The 20625-nt window shown below is 43.1% G+C and overlaps 1 protein-coding gene across 1 annotated transcript in view; it reads left to right on the top strand.

Annotated features, from left to right (window-relative positions):
* The window catches only part of TMEM266 (transmembrane protein 266), a 76831-nt gene that overhangs the window by 38925 nt on the left and 17281 nt on the right, over positions 1-20625 (top strand). The window contains 4 exon segments of the mRNA XM_056499646.1: positions 2727-2800; positions 9146-9202; positions 10950-11070; positions 12517-12632. Coding sequence (XP_056355621.1) covers positions 2727-2800; positions 9146-9202; positions 10950-11070; positions 12517-12632 — 368 coding nt within the window.

Below are 20625 nucleotides of genomic sequence, written 5' to 3'. Positions count from 1 at the left end.
TTTCATTCCACCCCTTTTTTTTTTTTTTTTTTTCTTTTTTTTTTTTTTTTCCTTTTATGATACAAAGTTGACATTACCACAGACACCACCTACACTTTCCCCTAAGCTAAATGTTGAGGAGCAGCCTCTGGTATCTCCACGCAATCTCAGATGTGTTGAAATGGCAGCTGGGGTTCAGACAATCCCATAAATGCAAGGTTCATTTCACAGAGGAGTGTCTGGTGTCTCCTGTGGCAACTTTGAATTGAGCAAACCAAATTTTTATTCTGTTGAAGTCCTTTTACTGTTACAACTTGTCAATTGATCGTAGTGGAGTCAAGATTCAGGTATTGCAGTTGTATTAAGATGACTTTAAGGGACTTCACTGATAATTGCAGCTGCTTCTTAAACTCTGTAAGATGAATAAATGACTGTGTCACTGCATGCTGTTGGTCCCATTTCCACCCATCTGTCCATCCTGCACACACTGCCAGGGCATGGCTGCTCTGTTACAGCTGCTGCTTTCTCTGCTCTCCGGTCACTCGCCATTTTTGGACGAGAAAGCCCAGGATTTGGACAAGTCTGCCACTTTCAAAAAAGTCAGGAATGCTAATTGTGGGTATAAGGCCTTAATGAGGAAGAAGCTTCCAACAGTATTGAGGTGTCACATCTTTCTATTTGTGTAGAGAATTTTCACTTCCTCTAGAGACAGTGGATGCTGATTTCTCTGAGTTTTAACAGTTTTGGTTACTCTCCTCTGGAAGCAGCCATTTTCTCACCATGTATTTTCTGAAGACCCTTCAAAAGAAAGCTTTACTTTAGGAGTCAGTGCTCCCCTGTGTGTCTGGTGCATGTGCATTGCTGAAAGCTCTGCAGTTTACACCATGTGCAGGACCTGCAGGTGTTGGGTGCAGCCAGGTGACTTCACTGTTCAGAGGTGGCCCCTGCTGGATGGATTTGCTCAGGGCCCACTGCACTTGTGTTACTGATTTAACATTTTAACTAATGAATCTTGCCATGAGGTTTTTTGCCTTGACCAAGTTAGAATACCTTCTGTCTTGTTTTTAATCAGACAAAGGCTGGCTTGGTTAGGTTTTCCACTTGTGCCTTGTAAGGGGTGTGTTTCACTTATATTAAGGTTTTGAAAAGCCATTAGCCCATAACTGTGTTTCTCAAAAATGTAATTACAGTTCTAAAGGGTTCCTTATTCTTTATAAAACTGAGCAGTGCATTAGGATACCTTACAGCATATCACTGTCAGTTCTGTCCATAGTAACAATTGCTAATCCATGCTATAGACTGTAATTACTTAGGAAGCCTCCCTTTATTAAAAGAAAACCAAACCAACCAACCAAAAAAAACCCCAAAAACCACAACAAAAGAAACCTGGTGTTTTCTTTGGCTGTGATATTTTTAGAGTATAGTTTTTCTTTCCTGCTCTCAGTGTAGTCTTTGGTTACATGATGCATGGACAAAGCTGTTGGTTTCCTAGGTGGACAGCACATTTGCAAACTGTAGGATAAACATGTGAAAAGGTCAGAGACCTTTTAGGATGTTTCAGCACAAAGTATATTCATACCAGGATTAGAAACCCCAGAAAGCAAGGGACATATAATGGCTATTTTGTTTTAGGTCTGTTTGTTTTGTAATCAGGTTTTGTACGTGTGTCTTCAGAGCTCCTCGGGAGAGCACTGAGAGCTCGGCAGGATGGGTTCCATCCCAAATTCCTGCTTGCTGTGTCTCTCTGTGTCGCTGGGGGGCAGCTGGAGCCCTCTATGTGCATCCCAAGGTTTCCTGTTCCTTTGGCTGCCCCATGGACAAAGTGCTTTAGGAAACCTCCTTAGCTCCTCTTCTGCCCATTTGTTTCACCTTCAAGTAGCTTCTGTGCTGCAGCACAGCAAAGCTCTCATCAAGCTCCAAAAGAGCTGAGCAGGGGGAGTTCCAGTACTCAGTTTTGTGTCCTGATATCTTCCTACATCCTTCTCCTCTCTTTCCCATATGAATCGATTCTGATTTTAAAATGAAATTCTTCATTCAGTGTGTGCCCTGTGTGTTCTTGGGCCATAGTGCAGTCTGCCACAGCCCTGCACTATATGCAAAGCCACTGCTTGCCTTACCCAGTCATTGTCTGGCACTGTGGGACAGCACAGGCTGTTCTGCTCTGCCTGCTTTGGAGATGGAGACTCACACATTCCCTGCAGGAATTTGCCCCTCATTCCTTTAGCCCAAACTATTGGGAGCAGGAATCACTAGCAGTTCAATTAGTGGACCCTGCCAATTTCCTGCATTTTTCTGTCAACGTGAGATGGATTTTGAAGCCCATTTTCAGCACTAGTTTTTAAGCACCTGTTCCAGATAAATACTCATCATGTGAGCTGAATTGTCAAAGACTGAACACAAGGAGTAATGTGGGGGTAGCAGAGCATTCTGTTTCCTTGCTGGTTCCTAGATTTGGATTTGTAGTCACACACCTCATACTAAAGCAGCACATGGGGTAAGAACATGAGGCAGTGGCAGAGCACCAAAGATTTGAGCTCTGTCAGTGAGCTGCTAACATGCTGAGGCTGAGCAGCTGGCAGGGCTGGAGTTCCATGTCCATTGCATCCCATCCTCTCTCTGGTACTTCCATTGCAAAATCTAAGCAAGCAAGTTTTACCATACATAGCTTGTGGTGTTGCTAATTAATGCTAAACCTAAGTTGCACTCTGATACTCTAATGACCCTTCCTTGTATTATGTTAATTGCAGTTTCAAGTGCTTCCCAATTTGCAGGAGTAATTCACTGGATCAGCCTAGTCATCCTCTCTGTTTTCTTTTCAGAGGTATGTATAACCAAAGTCTTTCTCCACATACAGAACTGCAAAGTATTTTTATGTTGTCACTAGAATTAGCAAGAGTTTTACAGTAGTTTGAAAGTAAATAACATATTACAGTGTATTTTAAGGAAAAACAAGCAAACATGTACTGTTGCTGCTTCTACTTAGCAAACTAAAAAAAATGTTATTTAGATTAACACTGTATATCAGTTGCTTAGAATTGGTAAGGAAACATGGAAGGGAAGATACTGGCTTACAAATCATAATTGGAAAGCTGCAGAAAGAAATAATAATTTCTGAATCTACAGGCACTGGACAGGATGGTTTGATCCATTTGTTATCAGTGTCACTGGGTATAAAGTATAGGATTAAGATGAAAATATGTTCTTCAAGAATAAAGATCCGTGGGAGTTTTGTACAAAAAGACCTGTTTTGAGAATGGAGTTATCTGCGCTCACAATTTATTAAGGAGGTTTATATATTGCAGGTTGCTGCATATAGACCTAGTCAGAGAATGAAACAAATGGTGAATTTCTTTGCCAAAATGTATGTGAATGGAAAATGTGTGTGCACTGGAAAAGGCTCTAGTCATGGTGTAACAAATGACCAAACTGCCTTTCTGAGCTTTCAGCTTTGTTCCAGAAAGAAGCCACTGGTATTGAGGCATTTAGACTGCTCCTGAAATATTCCAAAATGCTTCTATTGCTATTTTTCAGGTTGTGATATGTTACTTGTCACAAAAACAAGTTTTATGTTTGTTAAGTTGGAAGACAGCTTGGACTTGAATATTTTAAAATATTTTTTCTGGTTTCATGGGAGAAAACATAATCCAGAGAGGTTTGTTAATAACTTCATTCTGTAGGAAATTTAGATAGTAATGAGGTGGTTACAAAAAACTACTCATCAAAAAACAAAGCTGTTATATCTTCAAATGATTTATTGAATCACTTGTATTGAATTCATACTCATTGTATGTAATTGGTTTGTGGCACTGCAGACACATCCTCAGGCTGGGACTCAGCTGGCTCAAGGAAGGAATGGGTCTTTTCAGTTCTACTGGGGTGGGATGAACTAGTTCAGAAGTATTTTGCAGGCAAAGGATAACAAGTGTTTCACAGAGCCAGAACAGGTTCCTTGTCTCACCATCCTCATTTTGAAGCTGTGTTGCCATTTCTCTCTTTATTAGGTATTTGGAGCTACTTCATCTACTTGCTGTTCTCATTAATTATAAACTTATCACTCACTTCATTATCTGCTGCTGTCTTCTGAAGTAGCTTCCTTCACCTATTTGATTATGCTCTGAATTTAGATCAAAGAAAAATGAGGCCACAAGACAACCATGTGAGCTGCACAGACCAGGGTAGATTTTTGGATATGGATTCATTTGGCAGCTCAGAGACAGAGGTGGCTCCACAGAGCAACTGGATGTGCTTCGGAGATCAGTTTGGGAAAGAGCTCAGGTGTATCTTTCTGCTGGGTTTGCTGGGGTTGGCCTTGTGCCAGATTGAATTCATGTTGAATTGTGTCTTAAGAGAGGAAAAACAGAGTATAATTTTCAGTCATCCAAGTAATTTTTTTTTCCCAAGAGGTTACAAAATACTGCAAAAATTGCAAATGGCACTTTTTTTTTTTTTTTTTCATCCATCTTTATTTACTCGTTTGGTCCCTTCAGGGGATTTTTTTTCCCACTGGTTCCCATACCATGAGTCAGCTTTGGGATCATTTGTTGAGAAGATGATGTGTTATAGTGAGATTCTGCAGTCTGTGGCTGTTCATGCCAGAATGATATTCCAGAGATGGGCAGGTTTAATTAGGTTACCTGGATGTAACAGGCAGCTGCTGAGGATTGATGAATCTGTCAGTTATTGTGTTTCAACTCAAAGCAAGGATTCAGGGTTTCTGGTGTTTAAAAAAAGTTGTTTCCATAGCAGGTACCCTCTTCTAAGTTTGGATGTTTGCTGTTTATTCTGTAATTTGGTTCCCATTAGTTGTAAGTATAGGTACACCATTCTTCAGAAAGGCTTCAGCTTAAAGAACAAAGAAATTTATTCAGGAGTTAATAAGACCCATAAAACTTTCAGCACAAAATCTGAATATTTGGGGAGAATACAACTGATCAAAGGTGGTGCTCTGAAAGCATTGCAGGTAATTGCAGTGGAGTTGAAGTTAAACAGGCACTGACTTTCTGCTTGGTTAAAATGAGGGGGCTAAACATGCCAGCAGCTGGCAAATGCCACCAGAGCAGCTGCCAGCAGAGCTGAGTAGTTGCTCTCACAGCATCTTCCTGCTTCCCCAGGCTTGTCTTACAGCCACAAGCCTTAAGGGTACTTTGCTCATTTTATGCTCTCTGTCACTTTCAGTGACTTTCCAGCATTAAAATGTCCACATTCAAGTGAAGTGCACATCAGCTTTGTTTGCTTTTTTCCAAGTATTTGAGCAGGATTTACTAGTGTGATGATTGTGTATGTTTGTCTCGGTTTACATACATCACTGTGATTTGTCTGTGCACCAAATGTTACCCAGACAGAAGAGAAGAGAGAGGCATTGGGGGAAATCCCAGTATCAACAGCAATGCAGGGCCAGGGTTGTACCCTCTCAAGAGGGCAAATTCACTCTTGCTGTTAGTTGGCTGAGAAAAGGAAGATGGGGAATGTCCCAGAGTTTTGGTACGTGGATTGAAGTCTGCTCTTAACAGGTCTATCCCATTGCCACAAGTCTGTGGTTCTGTGGCTGCTGTTCAGTTCTGCTTTTCACTGGGGCTGGTGAGATGAGTGCAAGAATGGGGTTCCCTGGTAGTGGCTGTTTTCATTGCTCTGTGTGTGCTGCAGCCAGCCCAGCACACAGGCATTCTGCTGGAGGGAAGTACTTGAAGTTTTCCCTGGGAGGAACCAAGTCTGGTGTGCTCAAAATTAGGCAAGCACCAAATCACAGCTTTTTTCCAGCATGTGTGTCCACAAAATGAGCTCTCAGATTGAGTAGAGCAAGTCTGGGCTCCCAGCTGAGAAACCATGTGTTTCATGAGTTGTGTCTCACTGGAGAAAAAACTCCAAGGCTTTCCTCATCCTATATGTTTAAAGGAAGTGTTCATAGTAACCTGCCCCTTTTCTGCTTGGTAATAGCAACCCTTGAAAGGAATAAAGCTTCCAAAGGGAGACTGCTGTTAAGGTTCAGTTAAAAAAGAAAAGCATTCTCGATGGCAGAACTAATTAAAAAAATGTCTTTCCCTTAACAAATTCATAATTTCTGTTAGAGAAACTCAGTTACATGACTTTTGTTGTATTATTTGTGAGCTTCAAAGAGCTGAGAGCAAAGAGGATAATCTTCTGTTAATCTTCTGTAAGCTGTGGTTTCTCTTCTGTGTGTTTACTTTTATTCCATGTGCACACAACTTTTCTCATGATGTGTAAATGCACTTCATTGCTGTATGTTTGGGGTTTTTTAATGGATTGAGTAGTGGGATCTAGGAACAAAGATACAGCTTTTATAAATTAATATGATTTATAAAGGTAAATTTAGGCTTTTTTTTGCTAGTGTATATAAAATAAACCTTAATATACTGGTAAATTTCTCTACTAAGTGATTTTCTGGCTTCACGGAGAAGTAGTTGCCATGGAAAAAGGTTCTGTAAAGTTCTGGAAATCTAGCTGGACATCTGCCTGAAATGCCAGTGTGCCCATTTCCTTTCTAACACTACCCCTGACTTACAGTGTGCTCTGACAGTGCTTCATCTGTGCTTTCAGCTCTTGATAGTGGCAGTGCAGCACCTCCTGCACCAGCTGTCTCACAGAGAAGTGCCAGTGCTTGTGTGACCATGCCCAGAGGTAGCTTGTGGTGCAGGGCTGCCCAGTTCCTGGGCACTCTGCATGGCTGGTAGTCCCTGTGAGCCATTCCCATGCCTCAAAAGCCCTTTCAAATCTACACAGAATTGCCAGTTGAAAACTCTTTGGTTTTCTCTGTATACTAAGAATTAAGATGGTGAGAGTATAGAAGAAATAGAAGTGCAAGTCTGTGCACAGATGTGTTTGGGTATGTGATGTGCTGGTAGTGTTAGTAAGAGAGCACAGTGTGTTTGTGTCTGTTCATGGCCCCAGCCTTGGGCAGGGAATTTCCTGGTGAAGCCCCAGCAGTCCCAGAGTGCAGGGATGGGGTGGGTTCTGCTGGGTGGTGGTGACCTGGGGTCTGTAGTTTCAGAGCTTTGGTTAAGAGAATCTGTGTAGGGAGAGTGCCTGTGCCCTGGGAACAGGAGGATGTGTTGGTTTAAGCATGGTAGCAGTTCCTCTGGGCTCTGGTGGCCTGGGCACAGTGTGTGCTAGGACAGCTCATGCTGGAGCTGGGTACAGGCACACCAGGAGATGGCAAAAGAGGGTTCTTCTAAGCACTGGGTGAGCTGAGGCCTCTGTGGGTGACCCTGATGAGAGGGGTTATAAATTACACATTGGGTATAAGGTGTTCTGGGAAAGCTTTCAATAAATATTTGGTTTTATGGGATATATCAAAAAGACAAAAAGTTAATCTATAGAGTTTCTGGAGCTTCTGTAACAGATAGGTTCTGTGGCAGTGGAAGGGAGGGAGGGCTTTTCTAAGGACATTTTCCAGCCTCCTCCATCCTGTCTTTCTCCTGCCCAATTCCTTCCCCACCCTGAAGTGCTCTCCTTTGCCTTGTGCTGATGGGCCACCTTCCCCTCCTGTGCTGCTCCTGCTGATTCCTTCACACTACAGAGGGATTTCACACAGTGACTCAGAATAGTAAATCAGATATTAACTGTGCAAGCAGAAAAGTACTTAAAATTACCTAATGTACCAATGTGCAGTCAGCTGACAAATGCAGGTTGTGGGAATTCACAACCTAGGTCACATCACATTGTGCTGGTCAGTTTGGGGTCATTAAGGGACTTGAGAACCTGCCCTTGTGCATCTCTTCCTCCACATAATCAATAAACCTTGGGGATATAGGTTATTGTTGCTCCCATGCTGCATTTGTAAAGTGCTTTGGAAGTGCATTGTTTTTAGGAGTACAGAGCAGCAGCACGGGCAGATCTTGCTGTCTGTTTAGAGTATCATCACTTTTTGTAGAGGAAAGAGGACGCTGTGTTTTGTCTTCTGGCTCGTGCCTCCCTTCCTCAGGCAGCCTTGGCCTTTGTATCCCCCATTTCTGAGAGGTGTGGGTGCTTCACTCTCCTGCTCTGTGGTGCAGGGGTCTGGGCTCTGGAAGCACCAGCTGCCTCCCAGCAGTGTCCCTGGATGGGTGCAGTGATCCAGGTTTGCAGTGCCAGGAGAATGGAGAACAGTCATGCCAGAAGATTCCATTGGGCTCCTGGGGTTGGCAGAACCACACACAGGAACCCTACTGAGCCTTTCAGAGTTGTTCTGCAATTGGGTACTGCTGGTGTGCTTGGCATGAATTCAGAGTTCTTGGGATTTCATATTTGTGTTTGTCGTGAAGAGGAGATACATGTATTCATCAGAGCCACTTTTTTCTGCACAGTTCTGGGCATGGTCACCCCTCATATGCAGTCCTGCTGAGCTCTAAGTCGTTATGCTGCTCTTTAATGGAGACAGTGGCATTTTGGTGGTCTTTGTAAGGCTCCCAGCTGCAGGTGGGCTCCTCATGTCTGTCAAAATCTGACCTTGTTCCTGTTGGCAGGAAACATCCCTACCTATTTTATGTGAGTTCAAATATCAATCCCAAGTTGACTGATGGATTTTTTTTCTTTTACTGTGTCTTCTGAATGCCAAATTAAAATTAGGAAAAGTGCCATTGAATTTTTTTAATAGGAATTCATCACTGGTTCATTCTGTGTTCTTTCTTTGTTCCTCGTTTTTAGCTGTTGAGGCTACTTATTGTTGTTTTGCTTCATAGAGAAGGATCACAGAAATATTTTTCTCACTTATCCCATGACTTTCTGGGGTCTTATAATAAAGCAACTGGCTTTGACTCCAGTGAAGAGCATCTGCTCCTCAGGCTGATGAAATGTCAGTCTTCAGGCATCAGGACAGGGCCTCTTCTCTTAGAGAATCAGTAAGCACTGGCATATCAAAGGTGGCCAGAAAAGTGAATTTCCCCCCATTTTGACTGAAGGGACCCCAAGGTGGATCTTATATAGGCTTGGGTCAGGAGAGTGGAGAGGGTTGTAATCTAAATCACAAATATGAAATCATAATTTTAGGAAGAGGGAAAGACTGATGAGCATTTGAATGTGCTATTTCTAGGACCTGATTATTATTTAGAAGAAATGTATAGTGCTTAAATGAGACAAAAAATTATTCCCTAAATAGGTAAAGGACTAAATATTTATCTAAGACTGCAGTAACATTCATAATCTTTTTTTCCCTCCTATTCTATTTTACTAGACTATTTTGAGGATTGTGGTCCTTGGCATATGGGATTACATTGAAAACAAAATAGAGGTAAGCTCTCTCTTGGTACTGTTTTTCAGGCAGCCCCAGTAAGACCATGAAGAACTGCTTTGGATGGCTTTGTTATTAACCTGGTGCAATACAATCTTTTAAGGCAGATAAAAATACACATTCTTCTCATTATGTGCATTATCCATAGCTGGGTGGTGTAGTCCCTTTTTCCACGAGAGACTCAGAAGATTGCAATATTTGAAAATATTTTATGAAGGGAGGGACTTTGGCCTTCTTGCTCTATGTTAGAGCTCTTGCTCTGTTGTTAGAGCTGTGCTGGTCTGACTGGTCATACGGCTACCCTGAGATGTAAAAATTGTCACCTGAGTTTTATATCCCCATTGCCATCATTGAGCTGAAATTAGTTGAGTTAGTTGAAAAACTGCATGTAGTTTCCTGGCAGTAAATACTAGTTTGGCAAAAACCCCATTTTTATAATTAAATTGTTTTGATAAACACTGTAATTAGTACCTCAAATTAAAAGTAAGGTAGAATGTGCATATTCTTGTAGAAAAAGAAAAGGAAATTCATGTGTTGTAAATAATACATAATCCAAATCTGAGCAGAAATCTGGAGATTGGGAAAATTAGAAGCTCTTTCTTGATACTGCTTCATCAACCACTACTGTGCAGGAAGAGCCAGAACATAATCTGGGTGTTCTTGGAGCTTAGTCTAGAGACTTGCATATTTTTGTACTGAGGTTGTTAACATTTTAACTTGTTTTGCTAAAAAAAATGAAACTTAAATAGTTGATTTAGGGTTTCTTATTATTAAGGCTAAGTGCAGCAGTTTCTGATAATTCATTTTGGTAATTTGGAATAGTGATTTTTTTTTTTTACTGCCCATTGAGTGGCTGCAGTAAGAAATATCTGTTTTCAATACACTGAATAGTTATACACCGTTCTGAATAAGTAGCTCTTACAAAAATCCATGCCCTGCCCCATTATGCAGACAGTCCATCAGTGGGCCTTGGCAGCAGGGAGGGTCTCAGCAGGAATGAGAACGTGGTGCTCTGTTCTGCCGTGCTAGGCCAGTGTGGGACAGGCACTGCCTGCTGCCACTCTGCTCTGAAACACATGTACTGCCTCATTTCTGTCTAATGCTCTGCACAATTGCTTTTTCTGATCTAATCCCAATGCAGCCAGTGTCACATAAATCATTCTGAGCAGTCCCAATTGCCAGACTCCTCGCGAGCCTCGCTGCCCCATAGCCGTGAGAGCAGGTAGCCGTTGTGTCTGGGTGCACAGCCATTCCCACATGAGGTGTGCAGCCACTGCATGGCCAGCAGCCAGCAGCTCTCTTGGCTCCATCTTTTTCTACTTGTCTTCTTGATCTCTTCATTTAGACAGTAAGATCTATGGGCAGGGACTGCATCTTTTTTTTTTAGATGACATTATGCCAAGTAACAGGTAATAAATACCAGTGACGATAAAACTCTTTGGCTGTCATAACATTTAGACTATCACTTCTCCTTGGGGGATTTTGGCCAGTATTTCCAAATACCTTTCTCTTCCCCTGCCCTTCCACCACAGTTTCTCTCCTCACCTCATAAAAAGCACTGAGGAATTCTGTTGTGCTACCTAAAAAGGATGCAGCCTTTCTGTGGCTTGGCCACCTCTCATATCCCTTTCAAACAGATACCATGATTGCATTCTTTTTGGGCAAAGAGGGAGTCCTTTGAGATGTCAGAGAGTAACAGCGGGGATGTGATTTTAAGGAAACGTTTAAAAAGCTGATCTCCATCCAGGTGTTTGATGGTGCTGTCATCATCTTGTCCTTGGCACCCATGGTGGCCTCAAAGTGATCCCCACCCGCCATCAGCCTTATCATCACTCTGCGCATATGGAGAGTGAAGAGGATCATTGATGGTGAGTGGGGATCACTTTGGGACTCCAAGCATCACCTGGCAGGCTGGGAAAAGAGGTTTTAAAATACTGAAAGATTGATTGCTACCACTGTTCCTGTCATTGTCCTTTCTCTTACATTTTGCTGGCACTGAACAGGAGAGAGTTGACTCCCATGGAGGAGAGTAGGTCTGGAGATCATGGCTGTATCTCCTGCTCCCTAGGAGCCTTTATGATTCATTGGTTTATTTTCCTGTTAGGTACCTTCCCATCCCCTGTCCTGTAAAGTAAATGCTCTGACCTGCTTCGTGTCTCTTGCCATCAGATGTCATTCCTGATTCTGCAAAATAATCCAGTCTGCTTTGCTGATGTTTGCTGCACCCTTCCCATAACCATACAGCCAACTCTGCCTTGGGACTTTGTTTTCTAAGTTTTTGTCAGTAAGTAAGTTTTGTGTCAGATTGCAGGAGGATTTTCTTGCCCTGGGGATTCCCAGCTGGAGGTGCTCTCTGCAGTGCTGTACATCCTGGAAATGAAGTGTATGTTGGTGGTGTTTTGCACAGACCTCTGTGGGGATGTGCCAGGGGAGATGAAAAGGTCCCAGCAAGTCAAGGTTGCAGAGGGCAGAGTCCATGGCTGGGCCTGGAAGCAAGGACTTCAGTGTAGGTTACTGTGTGCTCAGCAGCTTCAGGCAGCTTAGGGGAAAGAAATAAATTTTGCTCATGTGTGAAAAATCAGAGTTAAGTTGTTATTTTGGATTTAAATCTCAGGAAACTCTGTATTCAGAGTTTAGGAGAGGTCGTAGCCCTCTGATTGAAGCATAAAAGAAAATTTCAGGATTTTATGTACCTTCAGAAAACATTAATTACAATATGTATTGACCAGCTTTTCTGATCAGTCTGAGTTTGCCATAGTGAAGACAGGAGCAAAATTTCTGGAGCCAGTCAGAAAACGTATTGAAAACTGGGCTGTAGCTTGAAAAGCCATAGAAGATAAATGCCCTTTTTGTTTCTTCAAAATATCTTTCTTAGTCTGCTGTGTCCATTAAGGACTGATTTCTTACCACAAAGTCTAGGAATTAAATGGTTATGGCTCTGGAATAGTTATTTTCCTGAGGGAGCTGTGCTGTTCAAGTTTAGAAGGAATGGGACTGACTCTAAAGAGAAAATCCTCCTACCCAGCAATTCAGGAAATCTGTGGTAAACACTGGGGAAGTGCTGTACTAGCATGGAATCTGGGAAGAGCAGGCAGCATGCATTTCAGTCCAGCCAGGCAGATAGAGGTCTGACCAAACAACACCTAGCCCTGCATTTCCCTGAAAAAAGTGCTCTAGTGCTGCTTCTATTGGAAATACTTCAGTTCTCTAGATGGAAGGGAAAGGGGTGATGTTCTTTGGCCTGTAAAGGTTTTCTTTCTGATAAAAAACCAAATCACAGCTGGGTTGCTTTAAGTGTTATTTGTGTTTTCCAGCATACGTCCTTCCAGTGAAAGTGGAGATGGAGATGATGATTCAGCAGTATGAGAAGGCAAAAGTTATTCAAGATGAGCAGCTGGAAAGACTAACCCAGATCTGCCAAGAACAAGGGGTAAAGTTCAGTTCTGTCTTTATTTACGCATATCTTGTCAGGGCAAATCAAACAGTTCATGTACTTCATGCAAGCTGAGCTTTGAGAAGGACCACTGGGACTTGTGCTGTGGGGTGACAGGTCTCAGTGCTTAGGAAGCAATAGCTGCAGCCAGGATATTGTCAGCATGGTGTTTGTCAAACAGCAGCCAGCTGCCTCTGCTGTTGGGCTTGTGTTTTCTGAGGTGAGGAAAACAAATATGAGCAACAGAAAAGAAAAATGGTTCCAGTGTGTCATTTATTGAATGAGTGCAGCTAGCTTGACATAGGACTAACATACAAAGCCATTGTTGGAGACTGCAGCTAGTATTCCTTGGAAAAGGATGTGCAGTCAAAAACAAATTAATTTCCCTGTTTTAAATGCAAAAGGCAGCTTCCCTGTAGGTCAGTCACAGACTCTTGGCAAGCTCAAAATTTTGCAGTAGAAGCTTCCAGTTCCTGGAAGCAAGTCAAGATTTAAGACTCTTCCTGGGCCCCCAAATGTTCAGTGATTCAGTCTAGAGGCAAGGAAAGGTGAAGTTTGAAATATCTCAAATGAATATATTTTACATGAAAAAGGTGTAAAACTATCTTTGGGGCAATGAGCCAGGAGTTTTTGCCATTTGTCTTATTCAAATAAGTTCCTGATTAACTTGCTTTGCAGTAGAAAGAAGGGATGGATGTTGAGGTTCGGGATAAGTGAGTGTTGAAGTGACCATCAGACCACAACAGCATGATCCCCAGTGATTTACTTCTTATTTCGCTGAAAGGGGAGCTGTGAGATATAGCCCAAATATATCCTGGAGATTTCTAGCTTCAACTACCTCTCCTGGCTTGCGGCAGGTACTTTTGAAATACAAACCCATCAATGTTTAGGTCCCCAAGTGGATTTTTAGGTTTAGGTCCAGGTGTCCTGGATCTCAGCCTGGAATTCTGCTGCTGCTGGTGAGTTGCCTTGTCTCTGAGATGCAAGAGGAAGAGCTGTAGACACTGTGTCATTTCATAGCACTGGTTTTGAGTCACTCATATCGACTATAACAAAGTTCTAAGGCTTGGCTTCTGCCAAAAATTAGTAAGTGCCAACTATATAGGTGTCTTTGGTGATAAAACTGCAGTCCTCTTCATAACTCCTTTGCACAATGATCCTTGACAACTTGTCAAGGTTGTGGAATGGCCATGTGAGTGGTACACATCCCATTTTACAAGGGAGGGTTATCCCTTCACCAAACCCATTAAGCAATCAATGAGTTCTTGAGTCCCAGTGCAGTATTGTGTCTGTCAGACGATAGTGAAGGTCTTGACAATCATAAATTGTAAAACATTAGTTTTTAGGAGCTTTACTACATAGCCAGATAACACTCTCAATCTCTAAACAATTGTTGGTGTTACTCTTTCATGATCTGTGTAAAGGTGGGCGTATTATCCCTCGTGGGGTTCAGGAGCAGCTGTTTCTTCTCTTTGTTCTGAGCCAGGTGCTCCTGAAAGTGTGACCAGAATAGCCCTAAATCCAAGCTCTGATGGTTACAACCACCTGTACATCAAAGAAAGAAATACTGCACTGGGAGAGGAGTAAATGAGAAACAAAGCAGGTTCTCTTGCAGCTTTCAAGTGTCATCTGCTATGGAAAAATACAGTCTATAGAAAGATGACAGCATTCTAATCCCTCTTACTGGCCTGACTTGCTGCCAAACAACTGTCTCAGCTGTATAATATCAGGTAAATGTACTAATTTGCTGCAGTTAGCATAACACATTGACTCAATTACTGCATCCTTTATTTATAAATTATTAGCTTCATAATTCAGTCAAGAACAAGTTGTCACCATTATAATATTCACATTAACGTTGTGTACAGCATCTGATGGCAAAAGTGGCTTCTAATGGTATTTAAATTCTGCCAGGTTCTCTCTTTTTCATTTGATCATCTTTCCTGAGCTTTCTAAAGGATTGCTTGTTTGTGCTGTTTCCCTGGGCTTGTCTGTTTGTGAGGGAAGCTTTGCTTGCAGTGGTCCGGCTGTGCCCAGAGCCGAGCAGCAGCCAGGCGGGTTCCAGGCTGCCCTGTCTGTGCTGCCAGCTGTGCCAGGGCAGATCAAGTCACCGTGGTTCCCTGAACCCCAGCAGTGCAGGCAGGCACTGATCCTTTGTGACCACACTGGGGATTTGCATTTATTCCATTGTTAGAGATGGGGCTGAGAACATTCCTGTTGGAAAGGTTTCCTTCCTTTCCTGAGATCCTGTGTTGGGCTTCTTTCTGCTTTGCTGCTGCTCAGGCACTTGGGGTTAGAATTCTCAGGGTCTGGCTTATTATGCAGATGAAATGATCTTTAAAGTTTCAAGCAAAGTATTAATTACTTCATTAGAGGAATTGGGAAAAATAGCCTGTTTTGCTTGGGATTTAAAACAAAAGTAATTGGTGGCCAATTCTCTGAGAAGCCCCATGCTGATTTGAAGCTGGTGCTTAATGCTAGGCAGACAAAACCAGAATTTCTGTTTTAAAAATTAAAATCAGGAAAGATACAACCTCCCTTTATCTTTTTTGAATTTTCTTTGTTTTGTCCGTTGTGGGGTTTTTTTGACCAGTGGTGGGGTATCAGGACTATAAAGTACATTTCCATTCCTGACTGACACTGGAGAAACATGGAAACTGTTTCCACATGTTGCTTTTTGGTTAGCTGTGCATGTGAAAACCAGAATATATTTATAAATTATACTTGCACAGACCACCACTGTGTTCTCTGTAGTACCCCAGTGCAACTTTTTGAATAGTTTGCTTTTTATTTATTCTCCATTGGCAAAAAAAGAGGTTGTTAAATAGGGATGGAGCAGGAGGGAATTTTAAAAATGCGTAAAGGTAAAAGGAAAAGAAGTCTCACTGCAGTCACTATCAAAAATATGCAGAGTATATTGCTGATAGTTTTGTTTTATCAGAATAACTTAAATTGCAAAACAAAGTTCTAAAGTTTCATTAGCTACGAATTCCAGTCAGGGAAGATTGCTTCTTTCCTCTGGAATCAACCTGTGAAGGAATTTCCATTTGTTCAATTTGATAATAGATACACTTACCTGATCTTTTCTGCTTAGCTTCCATAAGAATAATTCAGCTGAACACAGCCCAGCCAAGAGTGTGTGCTCAGCCTTATCGCACCAGAGCTCCTTTTCTGTCTGTTCCTATGGAACTGGAGCTTTCAGCACTCTGAACCCTGCACAAGCTATGGAAGCTGTAATTTCTTTTTTTATCTTGGAATATAATTTGTACAACAGCTGCCAGTTTAATGACAGGGCTATTTAGCTGATAAAATTACCTATCGAAGAAATAACGTATGCTATCCTCTTGCAATAATTTTAATTTATTTCTAACTACCAGTCATTTTCTTGGTGAATGGAAGGCAGCCAAGGTCATCCTGTGTTTTATTCTACCCGTAAATCATTAGTTTGCAACTGTCTCCTGATTTTTATTGTTACCAACAATGGCTAAACTAATGGAAATAAACATTGGATTGTATCCCAGTGGCAGATGAGTTTTAGGGTAGGGCATTCTGTACAGACAGCACTAATAGAATTGAGCCAAGTTATTGCTCCTGCATTAGACACATGTAAGCTTCTGGCTTAAATGTTCATTGATCTCACTGAAGCCATGTCAATCCTACTCTGTTGTTAGACCATTAAAGAGGAGTACTCCATGATTCACTCATGTAAGTCCCTTACATGTGTATTGTAAAATACCAGCTAGGATGGGTGGCCCACTTAATAAAACGAGGCATGTGAAAGATGTTATCTAGAGCTCAGGGTAGCTCTGTCAATTTACCTGCTTAGAAATAATCACCTAAGGCATTATTTGAGTGAGGAAGTGCACAGGAGTGCCCCATAATTCTTTTTGGTTTGTTTCCTGACAAAATACTGGCAGCTTTGTGCTGCAAGAGGACATGTAACAGATTTTGAAAATGGTAAGTTTAAATTTCCCAACGTTGAACTTTTCTCTTGATGCCAGACAATCCAGTTACTAATTTTCTATAAAACATTTTGTATCTCCCATTTTTTTGGCAAGAAGTGTATTTTCACATCAGCCACGTGTTACAGCTTTGTTGCTGTCTCAGCTCCATCGTGGTTGGGTTTGAGACAAATTTGAGAGGTGACAGTGACAGTACACCAGCATGGAATGTACAGACTTCTGTGAAATACAAGAACAAACATTTCCATGGTGAGAATGGGCAAGCACTGGAGCAGCTTGGCAGGGAGGTGGTGCTGTGTAGACAGTCAGGAGAGGACAGGCTTTCAGCAACCTGAGCAGAATGGAACTGCTTTAAGCCAGGTGTTGGACAAGATGATTATCCCAGTTCCATTTCAGCTTAGATTATGCTGAGATTCCATAAAGTTTTCAAAAATACGTTTTCCATTATAAGTATGTTGGAACTTATTGGTAAATACCCACCAAAAGCTACCAAAGCATGTGTGATTAAGGAACACAAATGTCATAGATGTCCTGGTAAATAGAGGCAGTAGCAGCTTAAAGTGGACGAGTGCTCTGTTTGTTATTACCGTGAGTCAGGAGGTGGTTTACCTTTGTCTCCTGGGTCACAAGTTGCCTTCCACATGACATTTTTTTTGCTCACTGGCTCTCTGTAACATATGCAAGGTTTTTCCAGACCTGATAGCTATGAGTTAATTTAAACTAATCAAAGCATGTGTTTAGGTTTCTATGTCTTTTTTTGTCCTCTGATGCTATGTGCAATATGCTCCTGCCCTGCAGGCTGAGGGAAGGATGGTGTACCTGGAAATACAAACTGTGGCTTCCACAGTCCGGCTCTGCTGGTCCAGGTGTACACTCAGACCCCTATATCAGCTCGACTGCAAACAGGAATTTCACGTGTTACCTTGGCCCAGAATTTTAACTTGGAAAGACTGTTATATTTTATACCTCCTAGTGATTTATTTTAGCTGCTCTGGGCTGCTGAATGCAGTCAGAGCAATCTCATCAGCTCTTGTACACATTGGAGCTGCCTGAGGTCCGTGTGCAATATAATCTTCAGTAGATAGAAACACGTGCCTAGAAACCTAGGAGCCTGTAAGGAGCACACCCTAAGGGTTAGATCATATGGTTGGGTTAGACCTAACCTGTGTTTTTAGGGGCTTGCTTTGAGTATTCCAGCATCTGCAGGATCCTGGGATAACTGTTAGGAAACAATTCCTACCAAGCCAATCTCCTCTGTAGGTCCATGCATTTTATGAACAAAAATTCTGGTTCAGTGTCTGTGGCAGGGTGAAACCAGTGCCGAGGTTCAGTGTCTGTGACAGGGTGCCCTGTGCCTGCTGTGTCCCCTGTGTCCCTGTGCCTGGTGTTTCGGTGCACGCTATGTCCCCGTGCCCACTGTGTGTCCCGGTTCCCTCCGTGTCCCCGTGTCCCGGTTCCCTCTGTGTCCCGGTTCCCTCTGTGTCCCGGTTCCCGCTGTGTCCCCGTGCCCGCTGTGTCCCGGTTCCCGCTGTGTCCCCATGTCCCCGTTCCCGCTGTGTCCCCGTGCCCCCGTTCCCGCTGTATCCCTGTGTCCCCGTGCCCACTGTGTGTCCCCGTTCCCGCCGTGTCCCGCGGTTGGTGGCGCGGCTGCGGTCCCCGCTTTTCTCGGTAGGTGGCAGCAGAGCGGCGCTGCGGGCCCGTGTGTCCCGGTGACGGACGGACGGACCCGAGCGTGGCCCGGCACGACTCACGGGCCCTGCCCGCCCCGGGTTTGGGTACTGCCCGTAACCTCTGCCCTTTGGAATGCTCACTGTGTCCCCAGAAACTGGGGACGACAGCAGGAGCCTGGGCTCCCCCCCGTTCTGCTCTGGGCTGCTGCTTCTTCACACCTGTACAACACAGTGATGCATTCAGGCTTCTCGTTATTACAGTGCTCAGCAAATCTTTGTAAATGCTGAAGCTCCTGAAATTGGGTCTGATGCAGACGTGTTTATTGAGCTGACTTTTAGCTAGCTCTGTCTATTTATGTTAAAAAATATCTGCTAAATTTTTCGTTTTTCATGAAAGAAGGAAATCATACCGTAGCTATAGGCCAGAATTAAGCATTTTAATAACAGTTTTTTCTTTTTCTGATGCATGTGAATGCTTTTGAAGGGTGAAATGTAGAAGAACAGAAATTATGTTTTAGCTAGACTACGTGAAAAAAAAAGAAATCTCAGATTTTATTTTTTGCCTGCCATGTTTGAGTGCATTTCTTCCATTAAACCAAAGGAGTGTTTGGAAGGGTATCTTTCTTCCTTTAAAGGTGGAATGTAAGGTATTCCTTGTGGTTCTTTGTTTTTTCCAAGTCAAGGATAAAAGCTGAAATTCCCTATTCATACTGGCAAAGTACCTTGAGCCTTAGGATGCTTCAGGCTGGCTGGGAGCAGATCAGCAGTGCCTGTTCTTCCTAGCAATAGGTTAACACAATAACAACCTGCAGGGATCTGCCATGGAGGCCTCATTGCAGGAAATCAGGGAGCAGGGCAGTATTTTGACATTTGCTGATTCCACCTGACTCCTGACTGCTACTGCCAGAAGACCTTTGGTTAAAAGCAGTGAGCACTTGCATCCAGCTGCTTGCAGCTGCCAGGCCTCGGTGCACTGAACTGCAGATGGAGGAAAAGCTCTGGGCTTTGTTAGAGCCCTGGATTAGCTGCTCTGAATGGGATCTGGAAAGCTTGAACTGCTCTTTGGCTTTCTAGATTTGAGTCTTGCAATGGCCCTTCCAGGTACTTTGGTTCCTTCTCAGATGCTCAGGGAAAGCAGATAGTCTCCAGGTGTGACAAACTGGAATCCCTTTTTCTTTCCTAAATCTGTGGAAATTCTTTCTTGTTTCCCTCCCTGGTGTTTGCACCATGTCTGACTGCAGTAGAACGAGCAGGGTGTGGTGATGGGTTCCAAAATCTTGCCAGGAAAGCAGATCTGGGTCACATCTGAGGGGTGAGAGGCACAGCCAGGGCTGTTCCACACCAGTTTTCCAGCATGGAGGAGGCAGTTCTGTGTGTGCTGTGAGTGTGGAGTGGCAGCTGCTGTGCCCTGCTCTGTCCTGGCCCTTCAGGCCCTCAACCAGGGGAGGCATAGCAGTGTCACATTTAAATGTTTCAATTTAAATTCACCTCATTTGTGTTTCCCTCTCAAACTCTGGAATTAGACATGCCTTGGTCACTGCTGTACTACTGATTTTAAAGAGTTACTCTTTTTAAAGAGAAACTCTTCTTGCAGCTCTACAGCTGTGCTGCGTGGCACAGGGAGTTTTGTCCTGCTTCTGTGGGGGTTTGAAGTATCTTTGCAGCCTCTCCAAAAGAACTGTTTTCCTTCCTGCATTGTGGAATATGCATGGCCATCAAAAAGAGAAATCTGCTGTATCCCTCAGTCACATTGTACCCAGTATCTTCTTTTTGTCAGGTGTCTGCTTTATAGCACCAGTCATGAGCAAATCCCCTTGTGGCAGCTGAAATTCTTTACCATGTTTGAGAGGAATGGCCAGAAAGGTGGAAACCTTCCCCAGGATTTTCTGCACGCTGCTGAGTACAGGAGATTTCAGCAGAGGACTGTAGCATCCTCCCCTTGTCTAGTTAGTGAGGGAGTGCTGCTCAGAGAACCTGCCCTCCACTGGCAGCCCCATTACAAAGTCTGTTAGGGATATTTGTCATGAACCTAGCTCCCTAAATGCCTGTTAAAAGCAGTCTCTTTCCATCAAGGTTACATGAGCTTGAGCAGTAAGACTTGCTAAAAGTGTCCAAAATCTTACCTTCAGGACACAGCTGTGCAAAACAGAAGACCAGCATGAGGCAGTCATTGTCCTTAGATTATGTGAGCAATGGTCCAGCTCCCCTAGGCTCTGGGAGGGCACCAGCAGCTTGGACTCATGCCCTGGCTCAAGCACACTATTTGTTTTACCAGACTGTTTAGTGATAAAATGAGAGACAGGTCCCCAGTTGTAGCATAGAAACTTCTGGCCATGCTCACATGACAACAGTTTGTGG

Source organism: Oenanthe melanoleuca, chromosome 10 (assembly GCF_029582105.1).
Source record: "Oenanthe melanoleuca isolate GR-GAL-2019-014 chromosome 10, OMel1.0, whole genome shotgun sequence".
NCBI lineage: Eukaryota > Metazoa > Chordata > Aves > Passeriformes > Muscicapidae > Oenanthe > Oenanthe melanoleuca.
This window is presented reverse-complemented; position numbering and strand designations above follow the sequence as displayed.